Source organism: Lissotriton vulgaris, chromosome 1_1 (genome assembly GCF_964263255.1).
Source record: "Lissotriton vulgaris chromosome 1_1, aLisVul1.2, whole genome shotgun sequence".
NCBI lineage: Eukaryota > Metazoa > Chordata > Amphibia > Caudata > Salamandridae > Lissotriton > Lissotriton vulgaris.
The window spans coordinates 404,773,896-404,799,256 of NC_141685.1; the positions used below are offsets into that span (position 1 = coordinate 404,773,896).

General features: G+C 45.8%; 1 protein-coding gene across 1 annotated transcript in view; it reads right to left on the reverse strand.

The window, feature by feature from the left end:
* Positions 1 to 25,361, reverse strand: part of MRPL37 (mitochondrial ribosomal protein L37) — a 128,231-nt gene that overhangs the window by 39,750 nt on the left and 63,120 nt on the right. The window contains exons 3-6 of the mRNA XM_086952628.1: positions 23,745 to 23,860; positions 21,604 to 21,789; positions 20,907 to 21,067; positions 5,485 to 5,688 (exon numbers count right to left, since the gene is read on the reverse strand). Coding sequence (XP_086808754.1) covers positions 5,485 to 5,688; positions 20,907 to 21,067; positions 21,604 to 21,789; positions 23,745 to 23,860 — 667 coding nt within the window. The remainder of the gene's footprint in view (positions 1 to 5,484; positions 5,689 to 20,906; positions 21,068 to 21,603; positions 21,790 to 23,744; positions 23,861 to 25,361) is intronic.

Consider the following 25,361-nt stretch of genomic DNA (forward strand, 5'->3'; position numbering starts at 1 on the left):
AGCTTCTAGCAACCAAGTTTTTTGCAAACACACAACTGCATAAGGTTTGATAAAATTAAGCCACTCTGGGTCCTGCAGATTGGCACTCAAACCAGCAACACTTACTTCTCAGCTGCCCATCTCCTTGCGGAGCACAGCTGCTTTTCAACAGTATCTAACTCTTCTTCAAGGGCCCTCATAGCATTTGTCAAGTATGATACAATGGTACTTTCCCAGGGATTTTACCTGGCAGAAGTTAACTTTCTCTTACCTTAGTGGAGCAGAACAAGCCACTCAAGTATGTTAACCAAAGTCAAGAACATATATCAGTTGAAAAGAATGGAAAGGTAAATTGTGGGTGATAACCTCACATATACAGTTGGAAAAGGTTAGCACTCAGATCTGGCTCAGACTGTGAATGACATGCGAAGAAGGACCTGGACTCCACTCAGGCAATTCCTGCACCGTGGGCAGTCTTCGGAGCTTTAGTAGCGCAATCTCAGATCCGGCCTCCTCCTATGTTGCAGGGAGGGCTAGGAGATGTAGTCCTACACCCAGCCTTCAATTACTGTGATGCGGTATGCAGGCAGGGAAACTGCTTGCAGAGCACCCGCGATGTGGGAAGCCTTTATCACTTTAGTAGAACAATATCAGAACTGGCCTCCTCCTTCGTTGCAAGGAAGGCTGTCAATTTGAAATGCCTCTATATGGGTTATTCATAAAAGCCACTGCTGCAATGCAACTGGCACCTGGGAAATAATATTGGTAATAAGTCTCTCAATTACAAAATGATTTATCGCTCAAATATCAATTTTAAATATATTTAGGAAATTCAACCATTTTTCTTCAAACATTAGCTTATGAGTCCTGAAAATACACACCTCTGTCTCACATACACACTTGCCAATTTTGGTATATATATATTAATTCAACCAAGCAGAAGCCCCAAAATTAATAGGGTGGACTGCATACAGGAAACCTACTTCCATATAACAGGAGAGCTACCTACAGGTCACAAGCTACTCCTTGGTGAATCCTTTGTTACAGTAATCTAGATCTGCCATTACTAGGGCTCTTGTTGCCAGTATTCTCTCCCAACTGGACTATTCTAACATCCTCCCTTTGGGTCTACCATAATCATCCAGACTTCAAGCAATCCAAAATTTAGAGATGTGTGTAACATGCAAATTGTAAAAATGTGATTACACTATGCAGTCTCAAATTAGGATTGACGGTTTAACAATAAATAAAAGGATAATTTTACCCAACAGAAAAATGTTCCCTCTTAAAACGTTTTGCCCTCTAAGACTTTGATCTCATGCTTAACCCGTATTTAGCATTCTTGTGTGTAAAATATTCTCGCCAGTGAGGTTACTCAGTGCGCTACCTTTGCCCTCAACTGCAGAACAACCTACCTCTGCACCTCTCACATCAGAAGTGAAAGCTTTAACATCCTTACTTTTTTAGTTGCGGAGTGCTTTATTCATATCTCAATCATTGATTTTGTTTGTTCCATTGCAGCAGAGGACAATTCTCTGCTGGAATGGAACAAACAAAGAAATTGTTAGCCGTTAGGCCAATTCCTCTGTGGGGAGAGGAGTTGGCCTAACGGCTAGGGCGGCTGATCTCAAATCTGGGGAACCAGGTTCGAGTCTTGGCAAGGACGTGCAACATCCTCAGATTCTGGGCAAATCACTTAATCTCCATGTATCTAACAAAAATGAATGTGTCCTCATGTAATGCAACTGGTGCTCGTGTAAAGCGCTCTGATACCCGATACCTTGGGGTCAAGTTCGCACTATATAAAACTCGGTGAAAAAAAAAAATTACCTTTTTTCAGAAGGGTACATGATTTATTTGCACAGTAATTTTAATTGAGTTGTCACATTTATTGTCCAGCTGGGAACATACTTCTGCATTAATTGATATATTTGGCTATTCACGTGGTATTGATCCAGCAATTGTATGCAGATGTTGGATAGAAGAAAAAAAAGAATGATCCTTGGGGGATAAGAGGCACAGGGCTGCGACTGGTGAAAAATTAGAAGACCCACCATAAGACAGGCGTCCTGCTACATCCATCTATTACCACAGCCTTTCCAGCACGAAATCAACAATCGCATGTCAATAATAAGATTCAAGGCCCCAAACAAAGGATCACAGGTCATCCAATTTAATATATTTTATTTATTTTCTATGAAAAACACTTTTAATTAAGGTAGGATGTACTTTCAAGATAAGCTGATTACTTCATTAATCAAGCAAAACTCATGTGTAAACTGGAGTTTTTAACCCTTAAATGTGGACTAAAGAAGTAACGTTCAAGGACCTTTATACGCATCTATGGTCCCCAATTCCATGTTCAAGCACATCACTGACCATAAACCTTTCATTTGCTGGAATTTGGATTGTGGAAAGAAGGAGAATGAGGCAAGCAACAGAGGACAGTCTAAAGTTTTCTGAGGAGGGAACTTCTCATATATCCAGATTATGTCAGGCTAAGCCCAACTCAATTTCCAGGTGTGGCACAGTTAGCCTTGCAAAACTTGTAGGTAGGCCTGTTGTCCATATGACCATTAGCACAGCTCCTTCTTAGGTCTCTGCAATAGATGACGTGCATTTTTTGTCTCGATTTGACACATGTTGTAAAATCATGCCTCTTACTGTCTTTTCTCCTCCGAGAGAGCAGCGACCAACTACACTATCCGTAGGTTTAAACTCAATTTAGGAACTTCTTTTTGCTGATTTACAAGCCTTCCTCAGGAAAGCTGTTGTTCTCATTAGTGCCAAGACTTTTTTTCTTCCTAGCCCCTGCGTCGTTTCCTTCTCTATTTTGAGGCTGCTGAGGCCACCTCCACTCCTGTTCCTTGTTCAGTTACTCTGCTTTCCACAGTGGGGCTGCAACCACTTCCCTTAGCCTGGCGCCCTCCTCCCCCTTCCTGTGTGGGCTGGTGCTACGGTCCTCTCTTTCCACAGGGCGGAGCTGTCCTCCCTTCTCCAGGCTTGATTAAGAAAAGTAGTATGTTTGTATACGTTCTGTCGGTCTCATTCCACTTTCATGATTTTGAAATTTGGCCACTACGTACTTTAGTATTAGTACTGGCTAGAGGCACTGTTGTTCCATGTTAAAAAGAATACTTCAATTAGAGGCATTTCTCATGGTACTACAGGGCTGGGGCAATCAGAGTCAGATCTAACTGAATGTGCTGCTCCTAGACTGTGATCTTACTATCGACTGAGGCTAAAATCCTTAAACTGCAAAGCCTAATACTGGAAGGCGGTGCTTCTCCATGGCATCGAAGCTTGGCAGGCAAAGATGTATCCTATACAGCCTGGGTGTGTCAGTTCAGTTCAAAGAGCCAAATGCTGCAGACTAGCTTGGGCTGCTCGCAACGCCATGAATGGGAGCTGTGAGAACACAGAGTTTCAATAAGCGAGGCCTTACTTGAAGGGCACTCTTGCTGCTCTTTGTTGCACTCTTTTATGCTCTTCCCTTCAGCAAGGTGAATGCTGTGCCCTGCCGTACACATAAACAAAGGACCACCAGGGGTCTTAACCACTTGCGTGCGTTCGTCGGCCAACGGCCATTGCGAGCACTTCCTCGGAGTGCTGTGCACAACTGTTGGCCGACGCGGCCCTCCCTCGCAACCGAACGCCTGCACCGCAACGGGTTAAGGGCAAAGCAGCACACAAGGGAGAGGGAGGAGGCAGATATATGGAGGTTGTCTGCTCACTTTGGGGTTTAGCTTCAGGAGAGGAGTAAAAACAGAAGATTAGATTAGTATGAGTCAAGATTTGAGTCTCTGTATGTCGCTGGTAGATAATATTTTTAAGTAAAGTTAGGCTTCATCTGCATATTGATGGATTTTGATGTTGCTGTCTATACAAACTGATATTAGGGGTTCCATGTAGAGGTTGAAGATAAGAGAAAGAGAGGATTCAGCCCTGTGTACTCTGCATGAGACAGGGAGTGTACGCGATCTTATGGAACATATTTATACAGGTAAACCGGTTTACAAAGTAGGAACTGAATCATTTTAAGTTAGTTCCTGAAAAGCCAATGTGAGTTTTTCAGGGTGTTGATTTGCGGTCAATTGACATCTCTGTCAAATTAGGAACAGAGTTTGAGCAGGAGGCAGGGATAATTTCCGTTATTGAGGAGGAAGGCGTGATCAACAATTTGTAACGTGCCCGTCTCATGCCACAGCATAGTGTGAAGACTAAGTGGTAGTCCTGTAAACAACTATTTTTGCTGATGTAACCTTGTAGGTGGTTACTTTCTTGAAGATTTTTAGAAAGAACGAGTGGTGGGTAAAAAGGTGGCTGGGTCCAAGGGTGATTTCTTTAGCAGGAGAAGGAAGTGATCCTTCTAAGGTGCATCTTAGAATGTTACTTGGCTTAAGCATGAGGTGACAATGTGGAATGATTTGATGACAGAATACGTAAGGGTGTAGCCTTCATAGCTAGTTGATTTGCAAGAGTTCTAGATATTGAAGAGATTTGGGTGTAAGACTGGATTGAAGGAGGTCCCTTTGGTGGTTACACGGAAAGCTGCAATTGACCTGACAAGGAAGTGGTAATGATGCTGGATAAGATTTTGTCAAATTAGGTGTGGAGATTGATGGCACTGCATTTATGGACTGAAGCGGAGACAGTGACTTCTGGGAGAGGATTGGGGCAATATTTGACAGACTTGAAAAGGGGTTTGCTTCTGTTGGCTGCCTCACTGAAGGCTGTCTTGTAGTAAGAGTTGTTAGCTGTGATGATGATGGATCAGCAATTAGATTTGAGTGTTTTGAGTAAAGTCATCTGGGAGTTTTGCTCATCTCAGTTTCTTCTCCTGTTTTCATATACAAAGTTTAATTTTGTTAAGCGCTTAAGTGTACCATGCTGCTTTGGCTTTGGTTGGTGGTTTGGGCTCAGTAGAGCAAAGCATTCAACATGACTTTTCATATTGGTGTTATAGATGTCACACAAAGTACTAACATCTGACGCAGGCTGGAAGTGTTGTGGCAGGTTATTTAGTTTGGGGATTTTTTTCGGATGATGTTTTTGATAGAGCAGAAGTAAATGTTTCCTCTTTCCAGTTGTGCTTGATGCAGAGGTATAGTATATACAATGCCGACAGTGTTGGGAAACAATGTTAGTTCACCTGGGGAGCAATCACCAAGTCCTTTACTGAATTGTTATGGTAGTAAATTATTTGAGGTCTGTGCTGTTTAAAACGTATTGTTAACCATTTTCAGTTAAGTTTTGTAAAATGACAACAATATTTTAGGTTTAGTGTAGGGTGAAAGCAATTGGAACTAACGGTTTGGTTACAATGTTTTCATTTCTTTTACAACAGAGGTAAAATAATTGACTATGACAGTTTTTACATGCACGTTTTTATAGTCCTGTATACTGTGTATTTGATTTACATTTGGCTTAGTTACATCATTTAACACTTTGAAAACAATGTGGAAAAAAACAAGGCTTTGCTAGGAACTAAAGAAAATCACTTACCACCACTACTCGTTTCTTGAGTTTTGGGAGATAATTTGCATAGTCATACAACATCAGATCAGAATCCATCCACACTATATTTTTGACTCCGTCACTGGAATTTAAATCTGTTGTATTTAACTGAAACACAACAAACTGGAACATCCTGCCATCTGTAGCAACACTTTGCACCACCACTGGGTTGTCCAGCACCTTGGCCTCTTCCTAGAACAGAATGTCACAAGATGTATTTGTACAGTGCCATGAGTGATGGTTAGGTAATAATCAGGATGGCTTCAAAACAACTGTTCGGGATAAAGCATGAATCATGAAGGCTAGAGAGCCAACTAACATTTCTACTGCACTCAGAATGCAAAAAAGTGTCAGCAAATGACTCGCACTTCAGATCAATGGTGACCACATGTAGACAAACTATGACAGGACCAGATGCCACCATTATGATTTTATAGTCCCATACCAAGAGACAGCAGCTCACCAAAATAGGTGCAAGTTAAATAATTCAGGAAACACTTTCCAAAGAAACCAGGGAAAAACAGTGGGACATATCTGCATCAAAAAACAAGTTATACCCAATACATCTTCTCCTACCCTCCTCAGAAAAGAAACGTATTTGCTGCTGAAGGTAGAATAGTACCTGGGGATTTATGGGGTGTTTCTTTTTTAGGGGACTGTCTTTATGAGTGACATTGTGCTTTTTTTCCAGAACAAAATTGTTATTGTTTTCTTGAGAGAGATTGCAAGAAAACCACAGTACTCCGAACACCGGAGGGGCTGTGAGCATATAATCAAAATGCACAGAATCGCAATCAATACAGTCGTTCAAAGAAGCATAATTACTACAACTCTCCCACCCCTCTGCCCTGTATTAACTACCCCCTCCCGGATCCCACCCTAGCCCCTTGCACAATGTCCTCATAGTTCCAAGAAAGAAAAATAGTTATGTAACAGGTAATGCATACTCTCCCTCACCCAGGTTCTCAAAGCATCTGTCCTGCATCCACATCACGCTGCGCTGGTGGCTCCAGCCACAGTCCCCTGTACTCCGCCCATCTCTTCCAAATTTTGTAGTGCTTCCTGGGGCAACCTCGGGCCTCAAACACTAGACGCTCCAGCCCCATACAGTAATCTAATACCTTTTTCCACACTCCCACCGGGGGGCCCTAGGGTCCTTCCAGGCGCGGGCCACATCCCTCTTGGCCACGGTAAGGCCAAGGATCAGTAAGTGTCGTTTAGAAATGTTGCCACCCACTTGTTCCATTACATGGAGAAGGCCCAGCTGCGGTGTACGGGGGAGCTCCCAACCCAATACTTCAGCCAAACAGTCCCAAACACCTGTCCAGAATCTCTCCAGCGCTCCACAGCACCATACTGTATGTAGGAAGGTGCCCACCTCCAGACCACATCTCAGATATTCAGGGGACGCAATCAAACCCGCTCGCCACAGCCTCTCTCTTGTATAGTAAGCCCTATGTAGATATTTAAATTGGATGAATCGTAATCGTACGGCAACGGCTGCACCTCTAGGAGCAACAAGGGCCTCCTTCTAGCTCTTCCACATCTCCCTCCCATGTGGTCCGCAGCTTATCAAGGGAGGAGGAACAATGTGTAACCAATGATTGGTAGATGCGGGATATTTTCTAATCCTCCAATTCACCCATGAATACCTTAGCTTCCAGAGGGCTGAATTCAAGTAAGGAGTCCAGTCCCTCCAGTCCAGGTGAGATGGCGTGTCGGAACTGCAAGTATTTAAAGAACTGGGTCTGCGGCATACTATACTCGTCCCTCAGCTCTTTGAATGATTTTAGGGTCGTGCCTTTCATTACATGGCCCAACGCCGAGATCCCTATTACGTCCCAGCCGCGGAACCCCTGTAAGGACGCCAGAGCCGGTAAACAACCGTTCTGCCACAATGGAGTCTCCTCGGTCAGTCTGTTCCACCATCCCATGCGGTGAAGCGCCTGTCGCCAGATCTGGAAGACCACCTATGTGACCACCGGGAGCCTCTTCCTTTTCCCAGCCGAGTACAATATTATATGTAGGGTGTCCGGCTCCATCAGATACCTCTCCAGGGCATAGGCTGGATCTCCCCGATCCCCATACCACCACTCATTCAATACCAACAAGTGGGACGCCTTATAATAGGACAGGACATCCGAAGATGCCAAGCCGCCGCAATATGTGGAGAGGAAACGGGTACGGAGCGCCACTCTCACCGCAACCCCGGCCCAGAGGAACTGGCCTAGTGCCGAATTGACCTGGCGAAACCACTGCGGCGATATAGGGTAGGGGTGGTTCTGTAGTTGATAGAGTAAGCGTGGGAGGGCCACCATCTTGAAAATGGCCGAGCGGCCATAGAGATTCAGGGGCATACGGGACCACGTTTTCATTTCCAACTGGACCCGGTCCCAGACAGGAATGACATTGCGCTCCAACGAGACTCCAGGTATGTCCGTCAGGAACACCCCAAGATATTTAAGACCCCCAGTCGCCCCCTGCAAAGCCGATGCCCAGGCACCCAGCTCTGCATTGTCCCCCAGTGTCCACAGTGTGGACTTCCGCAGATTAAACATCGATACCTCCCCAAACACCCGCATAATTTCTAGGACCCTCGGTCCTGACCTATTGAGGTCTGTGAGGAAGAAAAGCACGTCATCAGCATAGAGCACGATCCTGTCCGATGGCCCGGCCTCCCATTCAAAGCCCCTCATCTGCGCGTCTATGCGCACCCACGCCGCCAAGGGCTCCATGGCAAGGGCGAACAGGTATGGCGAGAGGGGACACCCTTGTTGGGTGCCCCGCCGATAGGAAAGGCGCCGGACACGGCCCCAGCCACTCTCACTGAAGCCGTCAGTTCTGTGTACAGCAGCTGTATGTACGATAAAAACTGGGGTCCAAGATTCAGGTGAGGCAGGAATGCATGTAAGTAAACCCAACTCAACGAATCAAAGGCTCTATCAATGTCAGCCAGTAGAAGTGCCGCCTGGGTTCCTGTGGCCGCATCATCTCCATTGCCACCTGAGCACGCCTAATGTTGTGTCTCGTTGCTCTATGCGGCATAAATCCTGCTTGTTCTGGATGGACCAATTTAGTGATGTACGGAAGGAGGCGATTGGCGAGGGCCTTAGCCAATATCTTCGCCTCAACGTTTAGAAGCGATATAGGTCTATATGAATCGGGACGTTCAGGGGGCCTCCCTGGTTTACAAAAGACCACTATTTCGGCATGCCTCCAATCCGCCGGTAAGCGGTCACACTCCCTGGCCGCATCCAGTGCCCACTTATAATGCGCCCCCAACTGGAGATGGTATTTCCTAAAGAACTCGCACGGGAACCCGTTGGGTCCGGGGGCCTTCCCTGCATTCTATTCCCCCAGGGCCTTTCCTAATTCTTCTGCTGACAATGGAAGCTCGAGACGATCTCGCTCCTCCTCCGATATCGCCCGTGGCGGGAGGTCTGCGAGAAGTTTATCGATAGCGTCTGCTGGGAGAGATTCCCTAGGGGCATACTGTGCCGCATAGTAGCGCACAAAGCTGTTTGCAATCTCCTCGGGAGATAACAAAGGATCTCCGGCCTCGTTTTGGAGAGCCGGCAGTGTCTGCGCCAGGAAAGTGCCCTGGCAGAGCCTATACAGCATCGTACTGAACTTATCCCCCCCATTGGTAGATTCTACTCTGCGTAGCAAGCCACACCGGACGTGACTTCTCAAGGTGAAGAGATGCAGAATCCTGCTGCGCCTGTAGCAGCCGTCGCACGTCTTCGTCATCCCCGGTCACCGTGCACCGCTCTTCTAAGTCGAGGACCCGATCTACCGTCTTCTCTAGTCCCTCCTTACGCGTCCTGCGGGCCGCCGCACACCAGGCTATATCCACTCCTCGGAGTGTGGGCTTCAGAGCCTCCCAGAGGGTCACGTCATCTGTCTCCGATCCATCATTATCCTCCCCAAAGTGGGCTATGGCCTCCCTCATGGTAGATGGTAGTCGTCTTGTTGCAGGTGCCAAGTGGAGAGGAGCCATCGAAATGGCTGCCGCCTCTTGTCCAGAAGGAGGTTAATAGTAATAGGGGAGTGGTCAGAGAGACCACGTGGCAGTATAGCCGTCGAGTTCACCCTCCCAATCCGAACGCAGGGGACAAATAGGTAATCTAATCTTGAGAAGGATTTATGTACCCCAGAAACATATGTGTATTCCCGGCTATGTGTATGTTGATAGCGCCATGCATCTATCCAGCCCATTCCTCTCACCAGGTCACTCAACCTGGTAGGGGCGCCCACCGTCTGCCCACCACCGGGTCTGTAGCGATCCATCTGACTATTCATAACATCATTCCAGTCACCCCCGATGACAGCCATCACGTCTGGTATCTCGGCCCAGATGGTGAACAGTTTTTCAACAAGCGACCACTGCAGCGGGGGAGGAGCATACACACTGCCGAAAACCACTGGTTCACCTCCAATCATTCCTTTGACAAATACGTATCTGCCCTGAGCATCCACCCATTGTGTCGAGTGGACGTAAGACACCCTGCGATGAATCAAAACCGCCACTCCCCGGGGGCCCCGAACGAAACCGGCATGGTACACCTGTTGATAGCCATAGCGCTGCAAACTAAGGGTCTTGGTGCCCAGGAGGTGTGTCTCCTGCAACAGTAGGATGTCTGCCTTCTCTTTTTGTGCGCCCCTCTTTATTTTATCCAGCATGCCCCTTACATTCCAGCTTACTATTCGCAGCGATGCCCTGGGGGGCTCTGGCTCAGGACCTCTAACCGCCCTATATCGGTTGAAACTTCAATTGCCCGGGTATCGGGGATTGAAACTGCATACATGCCCACAATAGAACTTGGTGAACCATCGTGCTGTAGAGAACTGCCCCATCCCCCCGAGCTCTTGCCTCCCCCCATCCTCCTACCCCCATCAACCCCCAGACCAACAACTCCGCAACTTCCCGCCTCCCCCCTCCCCCCCCATACCTCAGCAACGTTGAAGTACCTGTCGCGGTGAAGGTGCGCTCCGACCCCCAACGGGAGGCCGGAAGCCACCCACTCTAATGGATCCCCATGAACCACACACTCAAACCCCAACTTACTCTCTAGGGGCAATAACTGTCTATAAACTCGAGGAACGTGTCCGCCCTCCAGATCGTTGCTCCCCCCCATACCGACCCCCATCCCATCTCAGTTTGTTTGGAACAGTGCAGCATCGGATGTGGCTAGTCCCCAATCCTTCCATCGTCTCCAGTAGGAGCTATGAAGTACCACTCGCCCGCCATATATGATTAACTGTAGAAAGTGTCCTCTGGTCCTCCTTGGTATTTCAAGGATCTGGCTTCCGGGTGTCTGGTGCATCAGGCCCCTCGTCTAGCCCCTCTTGAGAAGGAGAACTTTTCTTGGGCCGGGACCTCCAGTTGCTCGCACTCCGCGATCTCTGGGAAGGCTGCCGTGGCGCCACCGTCGAGGATGACTCCGAGTCATGTCCAGGTGGAGTGTGTGCTCGGACTCTAACAGTTTCGTCGGTCCTGTTAAACACCTCCTCCGGTGTGTTGAAGAAAAGGGTACAAGACCGTTACACCACCCCGTAAGCGGGCCGGGAAGAGCAAGGCGTATTGAATCTTCAGTTCTCGCAGTCACGCCTTGGCTGCTGTAAAGGATTGCCGCTGCTGTTGTACTTGTTCTTTCGCACGTGCTTGCCGCAGGATAGTGTCCCGGTCATGGTAGTTGAGTAGCCGCGCTATCACAGTTCTTGGGCGGGCGGCAACCGGTGGCTTCTTGAGGAGCGCTCTATGTGCCCGCTCGACTATGAAGCAGCGGGAGAGGGACTCCGTCGGCATCCACCCCTCCAACCACCGGGTCAGGAAGGCATCCATGTCGTCTTTCTCGCAGCCTTCTGGAAAGCCAACAAAGCGCAAGTTGTTGCGCCGAGCCCGCCCTTCTGCATCTTCAGCTCGGAGCACTAGGCCCTTTTGAATCCCCTCCATATTGGCCACTTTTTTCTTTAAGGTCGCCATGCCATCCTCCACCTCCGAAAGTCTGGATTCGGCCTCGGTAATGCGGGTCACAGCATTCCGTAGGTCTTGGCGCAAGAGGGTAACGTCAGCCCCCACCGCCCCAATCTTTGAGTCCAGCATATCTCTGGATTGCGTGATCGCCGCCATAAGGGCCGCATTGTCTGGCCCCGATGTCTGGGGGCCTCCGGAGGCTCCTGAACCCCTGTTCGGGCCTGCAAATTTGTCCATGGGCCCCGGTTTCGAAGCCCCACCGCTATTTCCTCCTCTGGTCATGGCTGGTCTCGGTCTCCCCAGGTGTGTCACTCGGCCTCTGCTGTGTCGTTTGAAGGGGGGCCCACGTCCCGGGATTATCAAACCGATCGTGGGCTCCAAGGGCGGCTGCAGCCCGTGGTCAAAGTCGCACCCAAGGCTCACAGCCTCTAAAGTCCCTTGCCAATGCCAGCCAGCCACACCTTCAGTGCCACACAGTTTCTCTGCAGCAGTCACAAAATGGCGTCGCGGTCACCAAATGTCATGTCCCAATGATCCAGTGCCAGCCAGGCCCGTCTCCACTGATGTCAAGTGAGGATCTTGTATTCCCTTATGTCCGCCACTCACCTCTGGGTCGGCGCCCCTCAGCCGTCAACCGCCTCAGCACTGTCCCAGCCGGCCAGTGGGGACCAGACTGCCCCTGCATGATGGAGGGCACCCTGCTTGCTTTCCATTACCTCCGCAGCCTGATCCGGCCACCCGCAGGGGGGGGGGGTCAATACTCTGGACCCCCCCTCCACTTGACCTCTCACAGTCTCTGCCAGTCTCTGCCAGGGAATAGCCTTCCACACTAGTGTCGCGCAGGCCCACCTCCGCCAGGAGAATTCGCCAGTCACCAAGATTGAGTCCCCGGCTCCGCAGTGTCCACTAGGCCTCGCCGCTCACACCTAGGCCCGGCGCCCCTCAGCCGCCAATCGCCTCCACACTGCTCCAGCAGACCAAAGGGGGACCAGACTGACTCTGCACGAAGGAGGGCTCCCTGCTTGCTGTCCACTATCTCCGGGGATCACTGCTCAGTCCCCGGTGCCCAAGGCCAGCCAAGACTGCTCAACAATATCGCCGCCAATATCCGCCACGGGGACCCTCCGTCGGGGTACTGCCAGATGGGGGGGGGGATTAAGGATAAATGAACGGATTCACGAACGGCGGGAGGGAGCTCACTTAGGCTGCGTCCGCCATGATGGCCACCTTGGCCATGCCTGATATTGTGCTTTTTGAGGTGGTCAGCTATATGGAAATTTCCTACATCTGGTTTCAGAGCATCTCAGTAGTGAATTGGCTTGCACAGTCTGATTTTAAGTGCCCCTTGTTAGAAGTTATTCTTCATTGATGTAATTATCCCCTATGCATTCAGCATCTCAACCTCCCCCTGCTGAATTTGTCTTTTTTTTGTTCTAAGGAGTGCCTTCGTAGCTCTTCAATTCCTTCCTGGCTGACCCTTGTTCCCACAGGTAGCTGTGTGACAAACCTTAGCTGTAGGAACTGGTCTCCCTACTGTTCTGTGACCAGCTAGTGCCACTGGGAGGTGTGCTCGATGCCAGTCCCCAAGAAGGGGTGATCGGGGAAACATCACTCCTCATAGGAAAAGGGTAAGGAGGCATGAAGTCACCAGTAGCGTGCTCAGTAGAGTGCTCTTGGGTTAAAACCACATCCTCCCTCATTGGTTGGCACAAAGCTCCCATAAACCCCTGACTTAAGCAGAGTGAGGCAGATATGCAGACTTCAGACTGGGGCAGTGGCGTGGCATCAGAAACGAATGCAAGTGGCGCTTCCTGGTGAAACATTGCCTTCCGGAAGGAACTGAAGGTGATAAGGGTATACCTCAAAGAGAAAAGTGCTGTAATCACATAACAACAAAGAGAACACTTATCCTTTTGTAGAAGCATACACAGTTGACACATGTAAAGGTGATGCTGTAAGGCACAGGGCTTTTTAGTGTTATCACAGGATGGACATCAGACCACTCCTCTGCTGTGAAGGGTATAGGGACAGCTAAAATGGCTGAGTGAAGAGATCACTGTAGTGAGGATGGTCCTGAACTCTTTCTCAGGGCAAATAAAGGTCTCTTTGTCCTCCCTGTCCATGGGAGAGAACCTGTAGTGGCTGTCAGGAAGCCCACCTCTAAAAGATTTGCATTGATGCATGTGCAACTGTAATTGGTGACCAGGAACCAGCCGATATGCTTTGGGCGGTAGGGTAGTGAAAGGAGGCGGCCCTATACCTGTATCTTCCTAGAGTATTCAGGCCACCCTTCTCTGGGTGGGGCTAGTGAGAAACGTTCTGTCAATTGGATGAGAAGCACCTAAGGGAGGATTATTCACTTGTAGGGGACAACTTATGTCCCAGGGGCGTAGGGGAGATGGATGAAAGCGTTGCGTTTGTCTGAAGGCAACAACAAGGTTTGTAAGTGCTCCCCTGATTAAACCCAAGAGAAGGTGACTCTGCGAGGAAAACGACGACCTTGACACTGTGAGCTAGAAGAAGGGTTGGAAATTAAGGGTCCAACATTTGACTTGGATTGGTTGTCAGGGAGGTTGGGAGTTTATGGCTATCTAGGGACACTCAAAAACTGGTTATTGTTGTGCTGTGTCTCAATGTTATGTGAAAAGATACTTACAGTCACCATAATGTTGTTCTATCTATTTTAAATAAAGTGATTTAATAAAAACAAAATTAAAAAGAACTCCATATTTGCTTCAAGAGGTCTTCCCAGGATCCCTCCGCTATTGAGGTTTACAGTATAGAAAGATTCATTCTACGCCCGAGAAGGGGTTTGAGGTGATGTGACGAGGACACTACGGAAAAAACTGTAGTGGTGGTTAGACCATAGGGGAGAATGGATAGGAAGGACAATTTGTAAAAAGTTGGCCAACATGGTCATTATATTGGATGCAATCAGATATAGTTGAGGGATAAGGCTATAGACACCTCGTGGAGGATAAAATAGTTTTTAGGCAAGAGGGGGCCTTCACATTATTTCACACTTTTGTTGGGGTCCTCTGTAATTCTTTCTTTGGACAGAGACCAGGAGAAGTGAAATTTCTGCTACACAGACAGTTTGTCTGTAGTGAGATATATCACTCATCCTGGAGGCAAAAATCTGGCTAAGTTTCAAAGACTTTTGGCAAATGTGCTGGATCATAAGATTCAGGTCCGGGGGGGGGGATGCATTCCTAACTTATTCAGTGATGTAGCATTCTAGAACTCCAGATATTTGTTGGATAGGGGCAACTAGATGCTAGCTTGCAAGCTGGATGTACAAGTGGAGCCTGTGTCTAAGAGAACTGTTTGAAGCCGTGGCTTCCAAAGCTCTAGAGGCAATACCGAGTGGCAAGGGCAACTCATGAACACAGGGATTCTGGGGAAAAGTTATCCCTTTCCATCTTTTGTGATGATTCTCAGAACAAAATTACAGTTGTGAAAGCAGAAGATCTTGGTTACCCTGATGGGAAGATAAGTGAGTCTGGTTACTTTCTTTGCATTCTGTATCTCTTTTCCCCGGATCCAGTCCCTCCGGTTATTCAGACGGGGGACACAACCTCTGCTGGAGGGCTTTTTTTTCCTCCATGGGGACCCCAATACTAGAAAGCAGCACAGACCTGCTTGGCAAACGTTGACTCTTTGGTGTATGGAAAGGAGGAGGAGGGATCTTGTTCAATCATGACTGGTAGAAGTGTTCATATTTTCTCCAGTTTTTCAGGAAGCAGGCAGGCTTATAAATCATTTAACCATTTTGGTCAGGCTTTTCAGCTGGATAGGAAACAGTTACAGGGCCCACGCTGGATAGCAATCTATTTTTGTCCACCTTCTGAACAGAATCAAACACACTAAAACCCCTTAAGATGAGATAGCTGCCTATTTGGCAGGCCAGCAAAGTTCTGAACTCTTTGAGAGGTAGTTAGATAGAAGGCACTTGCTACAGAATGTCCTCTCTGTGAAATTAGTGATATGTTAGTGATACTATGTTTGGTAGAACCTGCAGTCCTGAATGTTTTTCAGATTTCTTTAAGAACAAACATTTAGGATGTGAACAGGCACAGTGGGAGTATGCATATAATCTGGATTGCATAAAATGTCTAAAGTCATCTGCGTAGAAACAAAAAAAGGCTGAACTGTGGAAAATGGCAGATTTTGTACTGTGACTGAAATTACTATTAGATGCTGATAAAGCATGACAGATAGCGGTGTCTGCCTCAATTTCTTTGATTTTCTGGGAAATGTGGTTCTTAAGTGGTTTTATATATTTTTGCATTAGCTATTTTAAGTTACTGAAGAAGAAACATTAGAGCCTGCAAATTAATTGATAATATCCACAATATTCTGCATCAAAATGACCTCGTGCAAACTGAACTAATGCTCTGCACAACTCTTGACAACAAATTATACTTTGGTAGTCACTGCAGAACCTCCAATGTTTGCATTGATGGGAAACAACTTATTTCATATCACTTCATAAGGAACACAGAAAATTGACCAGTAACTTTCACACCTTAAAAAGGCCATTAACTAGAACGTTCCCTGTGATCATTTTTTTACTCACAGTCTGGTTGTTTTTTAAATGTATGAATATGAGCATCCAAAGCGAAACTCAAACACTTTTAAATTTGACTTCACATTCTAACTTTGGAAAACCTAAATTCAAACACAGTAAAGGTTGGATTTGCATTATTAAAGAACATAAGCAACCTCCAGTTCCCCTCTTAATCACTAAAGCAAATGATCAGCAGCTATGAATATCTGGGTTTTGTTTTGAATAATAAATAGATCTGTGGGGAACATCTTTCACAGAGGTTTGATAGAAGACAGGGAGCCATGATGGGTTTACTTCGTTCTGATCATTGATATTGTGGACTATGGACAGACAGTGCCATTAGTAAATGTATATTGTGCACAATATGTGACAATTAGTTGTATGACATGTCTGGACTGGCCACAGAGTGTACGTGTGACTTGAAAAAATTTGAGGGATGAGAATATACACTAGGGCTACCATTTAGCACAGGTATGTAACTATTTGTTTAGAATTAGCACCGTTTTGAGTTCAACATAGAATCGAGATGGTATGTATACATTTCATAGTTTCCCTGCCAAGTGAACGTAGCCGTGGTGTGGCTGAGTGTTCGATACATCTTCTACGGAGTTGAACCAAATTGGCAGACACAGGACCCATCACTGCACCCACCTGAAGTAATCACCCATTAAAAGACACAGTTGCCCACCTTAAATAATGAGCAAAATATATCCATGTGCACGTGACACAGCAGTCCGGTAAACTCTTATCACCGAACACTGCACCACGTGGACACTTTCTGCTCGTGGGTCCACCTTTTAAGGTTCCCTGCTACCTTACTTAGTCATTACCAGGTTCAAAGAGCTTTTTGCGATCTTCTTTAGTGAACCACAAACGCTGGTTACATTGATGAGGCCGTGCTAGACTGTGACAATGTGTTTTTCAGAAATAAGAGACTAATACACAGTTTCATATGATATTGCCCTGAGGAACCCTGTGTTTAGGCAAAACACGTTGGCTGAGCTTGCCTGTTTTCCTTGAAGAGGAATAAAAAATGAAAACCACAAGCAGTGACCAACTCATTTTGATTCCTTTGGTCCTGTGTTTAACTCTTTGTTCTCTTACACTTTCGTCTTTTGTTGCCTCTCATTCCAGGACATATATCTTATACAGTGTGATATCAATTATGAAAAAATATGAGAAATAAAATTACAATATTTGTACGTTATGACACGAATTTTGATTACCAACAAATAATAGATTGCTCAGTGCAAATAAAATCACCTTACGTAAGTTGGCTATGGGAAGATTGTTTATGGCAAATAATTACTTTATAAATCACCAAAAGGTATTGCACTTATTAAAATGGGGTAAAATTAACACCTGGAGTGGTACATTATCTGTGAAGCAGCAATAATCCAAATTTACAATGCCAACAGCTAGTTTTTCGCCTTGGCGCATTTTAGAATTATTCTAATTTGAATAGCTGCATAATCGTCTTCGCTGTCATTGTGCACAGTCCATCACATTATTAAGCTTGTACAATTCTTCTATGTGCAGTAGCACAAGAACTGCCTAAGATGGATCACAAACTTATTTTAAAAGAAGCTCCAATTCGGACAATGCAGAGGGCATTCGCATACTTGCTTGTTCTGGAATCAACAAAAGTGGCAGTAGTCTTATTTCTTTAATGTATTTTTTTTTTTTTTTTGAAAACCTTTATTCAAAAAAGAAGGAGATACATGCGCAGGCCCACGACCATCATGGCCGGCCGCAAAGACAATCAATGAAAACAGGAGAAGCTGAAGCCAAACAGTACAGGATATATCAAAGTATACAAAATGTGGTTGTGGGAGTCGCAAACAGGATGTGAGGTTTTCATTTTTAAATTTTAGAGAAAGAGTAGGGGCTGCAACAACAAGGACATCACACCTCACAGGATAGGAGCAGAAAGGAGACAGTTGGGAATTACCCCAATTACAGTTGGAGATAGGCTAGAACTAAAGCGACTATGCAATCCAGGCAGCCACGGCGATGATACTGGACAATAAACCACATTACAATAATCCACATTTCTAAGGATCACCCCAGAAAGCCTACCCCCCAAGAACAGAAAAACAGAGGCTTGTCGAGAAGCCGAAAAAGAAAAAGGAAAGGTGCAAGACCAAGAGACAGCCAACCCTACGGAAGAGGAAAGAACCCTCCCAAAGCCGGAAAAGAGCGATAGGGACCATAGAATAAAACAAACTAAAATAACAAACCCCCCCGCACCCGCCACCCTGCACCCCTGTAATGGCTACGGCCTAACCCACTAACAACGTGCCTGTCGCCCCGGAACTGACCCACAGAAGGGAAATTATATATGAAGAAGTGGAGGAGGAGAAAAACAAACAAGCCCCCGGACACCTGATACCCCCCGCCGGCGGTAACCCCCCCATAGCACAATCATCATCAATAAAGCAAAGAACAGGCAGCAGTATCACGGGGAGGACAGTCACCAGGAAACACCCCCCCCCCCTCCCACCCCCGGCCCGGTGAGATATTCAGTGCAGTCCCGGCAAAAATAAACGGAGCAACTTCAAAGAAATAAAGGCAACCCTGCAAGCCTCACGAGGAGATTTATCGCCAGAGTCATAACATTTACAAACCAAAGGAGCGTCTCAGATGGTCCAAAGCAGTGGGGAGGAGCAAGAAGACCTCAAAGTCAAAGTCAGCCCTGGCCAGTACGAATCCGTACCGGAGCACATCCCGACCAAGCCACATCCGACCAGAGGCAGTCAAAGCGTCCATGGCGGACCAAGGCAGCGAAGGTGGAATAAAGTCCGGTCTCAAAATGGCGGCATCTGTTATGTAGACGGGCCGGAACAAAGGAAAATGGCTATCCTCTTCGACGAGACCCTGAGACTCGGCAATGAAGAACAGGACATCCAGCGACGACACACCATCGGATAGGAGACTTAGAGGGAAGACCATGTACTGCAGCAGATGAAGGGAAAGTGAGATCGACTCTCCGAGGAGCAAAGTCGGGCCGCCGCTCGGGCCCCTGCAAATGGCGGGTCAAATCGCTCGTCTGGATCACAGACTTCTGTGCAGGCGCTGCAGCGTCTGTGGATGGTCGCGAGCAGGCATCATCAAGTTTCGCCACCAGGGAGACACATGCGCCGGTGAATTGCGAGCGGAGCGCCCCAATCGCCGCCATTACGGATCTCAAGGAATGTGCGCCATCCATCCCCTCCATCCCGGGGTCGAGAGGACGGAGGGGGACACAGTCTCCAGCCCACATCACCGGGCTCCGGGCACACATTCGGCGATCGCAACAACAAGGGCACCCCGCACTGGCACACTCAGGACAGACACCGACCGTGGGTGCAGCCCGTTAGCCCCCGGGCCAGGAAACGATTGTCAGGCGCACAACCCACAGCCACGGTGCAGGAGGATCGTAGCATGTCACAGTGTCTCTTCTCCGGCACCATCCAGCAATGAGGACAAGAGCAAGAGCAAAAAGAATTATCCAGACCTGGAAGACCGGCCACAATCGCGGTCCCACAGCCGATGTTGATCAAAGCCCTCTCGGGTGATTCAAAAATCGAGGTCCCGGCGGTAGCCCGGGAGTAGGCCAGAAATGGGACACGACATAACTTCGTCGCTGAATAGGGTAGGAAATCCGGGAAAGCACCACTGGCATCAGGCAACCTTCAGACATCCAGGCACAGGGTGTGGGTGGAGGATAAACGACAGGATAGACGAGCCGCCGGCAGTCAGCGGAGCCGGGAGCTTATGCGGCCATCTTGATTCGCGGCGTAGCTCCTCCCCTTTAATGTAATTTCTAAATGGATTATTACTTAATTGTAACTTGTACTTTTGATAATCCTTCTATTAAGAGTGTTGTATGCACATTTGTACTACTACTGCTCGATAAAATTGGTTGAAAATGTTTAAAGTTAAAGTAATTGGCCTGAAAGCACCGGGACACCTTTCACAGCACATTTAATTTACTGCCACAAATTTTGCTCAATAATACTTATAACTGGATTTCAATGGCCTGCACCACAAATTAAAAATATACTGGGCTTGTCAGGGTGTAATTAGATAACAGTTTACGTTGTTTTAGAAAATCAGTCTCAAATGATTTCAATTAAACAGTTTGTTCATTCCAGTATAATTGAGATGGTATGCACTATAAATACATTACAAGGTGTAAAAAGTGACTGATTGCCTAAACTATCAGAAGCCTTGGGATGCAGCTCTTCCACATAAAGGAGTGCGGCCCTATCATTTTCTTGCCAAATGTTTTAGAAGTGGTAATGCAAACGCCCAAAACCTCAAAATTAACCACCAGGTGTAACCCTAATAGATTGACAGCCCAACAGAGAAATGCGGTTTCAAATTCTTGTTTGAGAGGCAGACAATTCCTTCTGAAGGCCAATCCCCAAAGTGTCAGGCAGATCACATTTTGTCAGGGGTAAGGTGGGCACTGCATGGACTCCTACACCGGTTCTGCTTCTCATTCACTAAAATATGGTCCCTGCTGCTGTGCACCTGTGCCGAGGCTCCATGTATTGAGAGTTGATGTACCTGACAGGCATGAGAGAGTGAGAAAACATGTACAGCACTTACTATGTAATAGTACGTTTTTGTTATTTAGGGAAATCTCAGGAAAGGTGAATGAGCACAAGGGGATTACCAGAGCCACATGACCTTGCCACCAGCGGGCTGTATCACTGGGAGACATGGAGGTAGTTCAGGCAAACATAGCAATGTATCCCCATTGAACATCAGCTAAAGTACTCCTAACTGTGACACGAGCCACAAGAATACAGGATGTGCTGAGAGGGAGCAATTTAGAACATGAGGCCAGCTGAGACGGTGATTTAATCTACTTACCCCATACAGTTTCTTTGCATTAGCCAATGCGTTGCCAAACGAAAACATGATCATTTTGGCCTGGAGATGTTCAGGTTTGAACAGAACACCATCAGTTTGATTGCATGTGTGCGTCAAGTACAAAGTATGTGGGTGAGCATAAGGATAACCTTCTTTAAAACCTAGAAATGAAAAAAAAATAACTATATAAGCATATCTGCTACAGAGAACACAGACATAGGCACATTTCCTGATACATAAAAACTGAATGTGACATCAGACAAGACCAACAGAGAGAGACACATGCTTTCGTATGTCACACTGTAAAAACACTACTAGATTTTTTTTTAATATTTCGTTCGGATAAGCCTTTTCACTGTTGTTGTGACTGCCTTTGTCAGGATACCACTTCAGAGGGGAGATCGGCGTATAATAAATCCTATTAACACAACATATTTCGGACGAAAGCCATTATTTACATAGTGTTGAAAAAGATCACTGCGGAGGCTGCCTTCATCTTGGCATTCTTAAGTCTTTACATAGTAATGAAAGAATTGGTCTTAGCCTGGATATATCACATGACTGCTGCTTTATCAGGGATAAGAGCTACAAAGCCTACTTGAAAAGCATCATCCTTGACCATAACAACATCTGATATATACTACCTGAACAGGTCACATTCACCTTTATTTGCTTATATAATGCCAAGCCACTGTACCTGTATCATTTACTTCATTATAGACGTAGGTTTCCTGAAGATCGATAGTGGGGGTGATGGGATAGAAGGTCTCCAAAACATGTTTCTGAGTGTCAATTATCTCATCCTTGGAAGCCAGAGGTTTTAAAGGAATCTTGGCATTCAGAAGAGTCCCATTAAGGCCACGCACCTGAAAAAGGTCAGACTCTAAAACAGAGAAGTTATAAAATGTAGATTTGCTGTGATATATAGTTGAAATCGAATTTCCAACCAATTTCACTTGAAATAGTTTCCTTTGCAACCAAATTTAAAATAAGCAACTACTTTAAGATCAACCAATTCCTGCTGTTGTCAGAATTAACCTTTATCTTTTTTAATCAGCATTATGTAGGTTTCACAAATATGACGTTATTACAGACAATTAAGTAGGTTTACAATTAGAATAATTCGAGTATTTTGAACTCTTAATTTACACCCAAAACAGATTTTGGAAAAAGGACAATTTATCAATAGCTAGCCCAAGCTTTTTCCATAAAGGTACACCGTTAACTCCAAATATGCATCTCCGAAGCTGTATCTTTACACTAAAGTCGAAAATCTTGTATCCCACTCTTGACACTCTTCCAGCAGAAAAACCAATCCAATTAAATCTACCTTCTAGGTTTCAAATATCCAGACCTTCTCTTTGTCCCCGACCCCTAATGCAATCCACATTTTGCCATATATTCAACTAAATCATCCCAATTAGCTACATCACCCACCAGACATGCCCCCACAAATCCAGTTGCAGTCTTTCCATCAGACATAGACTCTAACTTCCCTTCCTGCCTATCATTCACACATGAGAGATCCACTGCTCACACGTGCTACTTGCCGATAAGTACTTCAACCCCCCCCCCCCCCCCCCCATCAGGGGTAGCATGCTCTATATAAATCCAAACTCTTTCCCTTCTCTAGCCCTCCACTTTCCTTCTCAATCCAAGTACCTGACTAACATATACACCACTCAAATTACTTCCCTATTTTCCCTATACTAATTCACCACTAATCCTTTCTGGGTTACCCAGAAAGCGCTTCAACACCCCATCAAGGGTAGCAAGCGCTATATAAATGCAAACCTTTATCCCTCTTCTATCCCTCCACTATCCTTCTCAATCTAAATAACTGACTAACATATCCAGCACTCAAATTACTTGCATATTTTCAATATACTAAAATGGCACTAATCCTTTTAAGGGTTCCAGAGTATTGTGCTACTCGCCGTAAAAGCGATTTGACGCCTCGCCAGGGGTAGTAAGTGCTATATAAATGCAATTACAATACAATACCCTGGCCTCAATTCACTGCACCAAATTTCAATTTATATACTGCCACATGGCTCTGACAAACATTTCACTGACAACTTCTTCGACATAGTCTCCCTATTTCTCTCTCTCATAGATAGCACAAATCTTGGTGATTTTAACCTTTCCTCAAAAAAATGAACAATTTCACGCTCATCTGCCCTAGCTCCTTGACTGGACCTACCTATTTGACCTACCCTTCAAATTCAAAACAATTTGACCAGCAACCCACCACAACATTCAGAATCCTCAGAAACCTTCCTATCGAAGTCCTTGCACTCTCCATGGCCCCCTTCCTCCTCAAAAAGAACCATTATCTGGATGCCTCCAAACCCTCAATCCACCATGAACTGTTTTGTCAATATCCATACAACCCCGTGTACTAAGGTAAGAAACCCAACAGCGTCCCCTGGTACTCCCTAGATCCAATTACTCAAAGTGCACCCATGAACTTGTGACAATTTGGCTCCAAATCACCAGAAGATGTGCTGTATGTAATACGTTTCTAACTCAGAATCCACATACTACTACTCTCTTCTCCAACATGATATATCAATCACTGGCACCTCCTGACCAAACCTTCATTCTAAAATTCCTTAAAGGAATATCTTTAAATCGATTAACAGATTCAACCTTGGTTTGTACCACTTTACACTAACCAAGCACTCTTGTATGATATAGCATGTACCAGTATGCTAATGCGCATCTGTGCCTCTTTAGATCGAAGTTCTGACTGTGCTGTGTCGGCCCAGAGGAAGTACATTTTAGTTGACCTATGTTTTTCATTTGAACTGCATTATTGCGGAAATGTGCACTCACCTCTGTTCCACGTAGTTGCCAGTCGATAGTTTTCAGCCAATGCTCTTCTTGAGAGCATCGGGTATTTGCAATTGAGAGTCCTGCAGAAATGTAACAAGTCCTGTAGCAGAACAGGGCTGACAAGAAAACAACTAGTTATGCCAAATAACCCATATGCCAACTGATAGTAACATTTCACAACCACTGACATCATTCACATATTATTCGTCATGTGCAAAAGTACATTAAATTATAGTTATTATTTATTCTATCTCATACTAAATAAAAGTTTTCGGGGGCAGAATGACCACATTATGAACTATTCACTTTTAATAGTGTTTCCTGTGCTGCAATTTAAGCTATGCGTAGATGATTCTAAAACCTACATAGTATTTACTTTTTGCTTTGCCTAGCTTCTCCCCCACAGGAAAATCCAATTACAGTAAAGCCTTGCATGACATAGCACATCATATGCATAGAACAGTGCTTAGTTCTGAGGAATAGGTGGCTGTTTCTATGAAACCAACCACACACACATCACCAAAAAACCAGGATACACAACACAATCTCCCAATCTGTGCACACTCCTCGACAGACCTTACCACAAACACACTTGATATGCCATAATCAGATGTAATGATACACTCAACAGCAGCTTAGAATGCAACAATACCAACTATACAATACATTACCAATTTTTGCAAACAGAGCACTACAGACAGCCCTTACAGTCACATTTGAACAACACGTATTCAAAGCCAATAGTTGGCAAACTGCTGCCAACATGCCAACATGCCCATCCACACACGATATACTACAAGGATCGGAGTATGTATCAATTTGATTTTACTTTTAAAATAAGCAAATTTCAAATGAATCAAGACATTTTCTCTAACCAAACAAAACCAATAACCAGCAGACAACGACACATAATGATGCATGATAATCTTAGAACTGTATGAATAAGTTACCCAGCTTCAGAAGATTCTATCGTGTGATATTAAAAATTGACACTTTAGTCCATAACAATGAGTGTTGAATCTCCAACGCGTATGCAATGCTCTTTTCATAACACATAATAAGTACGTTTGCAAGAATCCAGAAATACAACAACATTAACTTAAATTGATTGAATTCACAGCGACATCACTTCTCACAGTGAAAGGTTTTTGCTTCCAGGTTGACTTTGTTACCAGTGCCTAAAACTTCACATTCTTTACCAGTGGTGGCCAGCAGCAAACAAAACAGGTGAGGCGAAGGGCGACTATATAACTCACTGACAAAACCCAGCATGGCCAACGTTCTCAACCGTAGCCGGTTTTACACAGTGTTTAAAACGGGCCAATAATTGAGAGCTCTGGAGTTGAGACTAAAGGAACTGCGAGTTTCTCACAGTTAACAAACTTTAACATTTTTTAAAGATTGACTAACCAACTGCCTCGTGTTCGCTGCTCCTCTTTATCATGGCCGCACAGGCTCCTAGAGCTCCAACTAGCAACGCCCCTCTACCAACCCACATGCTTCTCTGATGCTGCTCAGCAAGAACGGCTCCTTTGTTAAGGCAGAGGAGCACCACCCCACTAACTAAATTGCCCCCAGAGATGAAAAATAAAATAGTAAAAAAGTTCATTTATTACT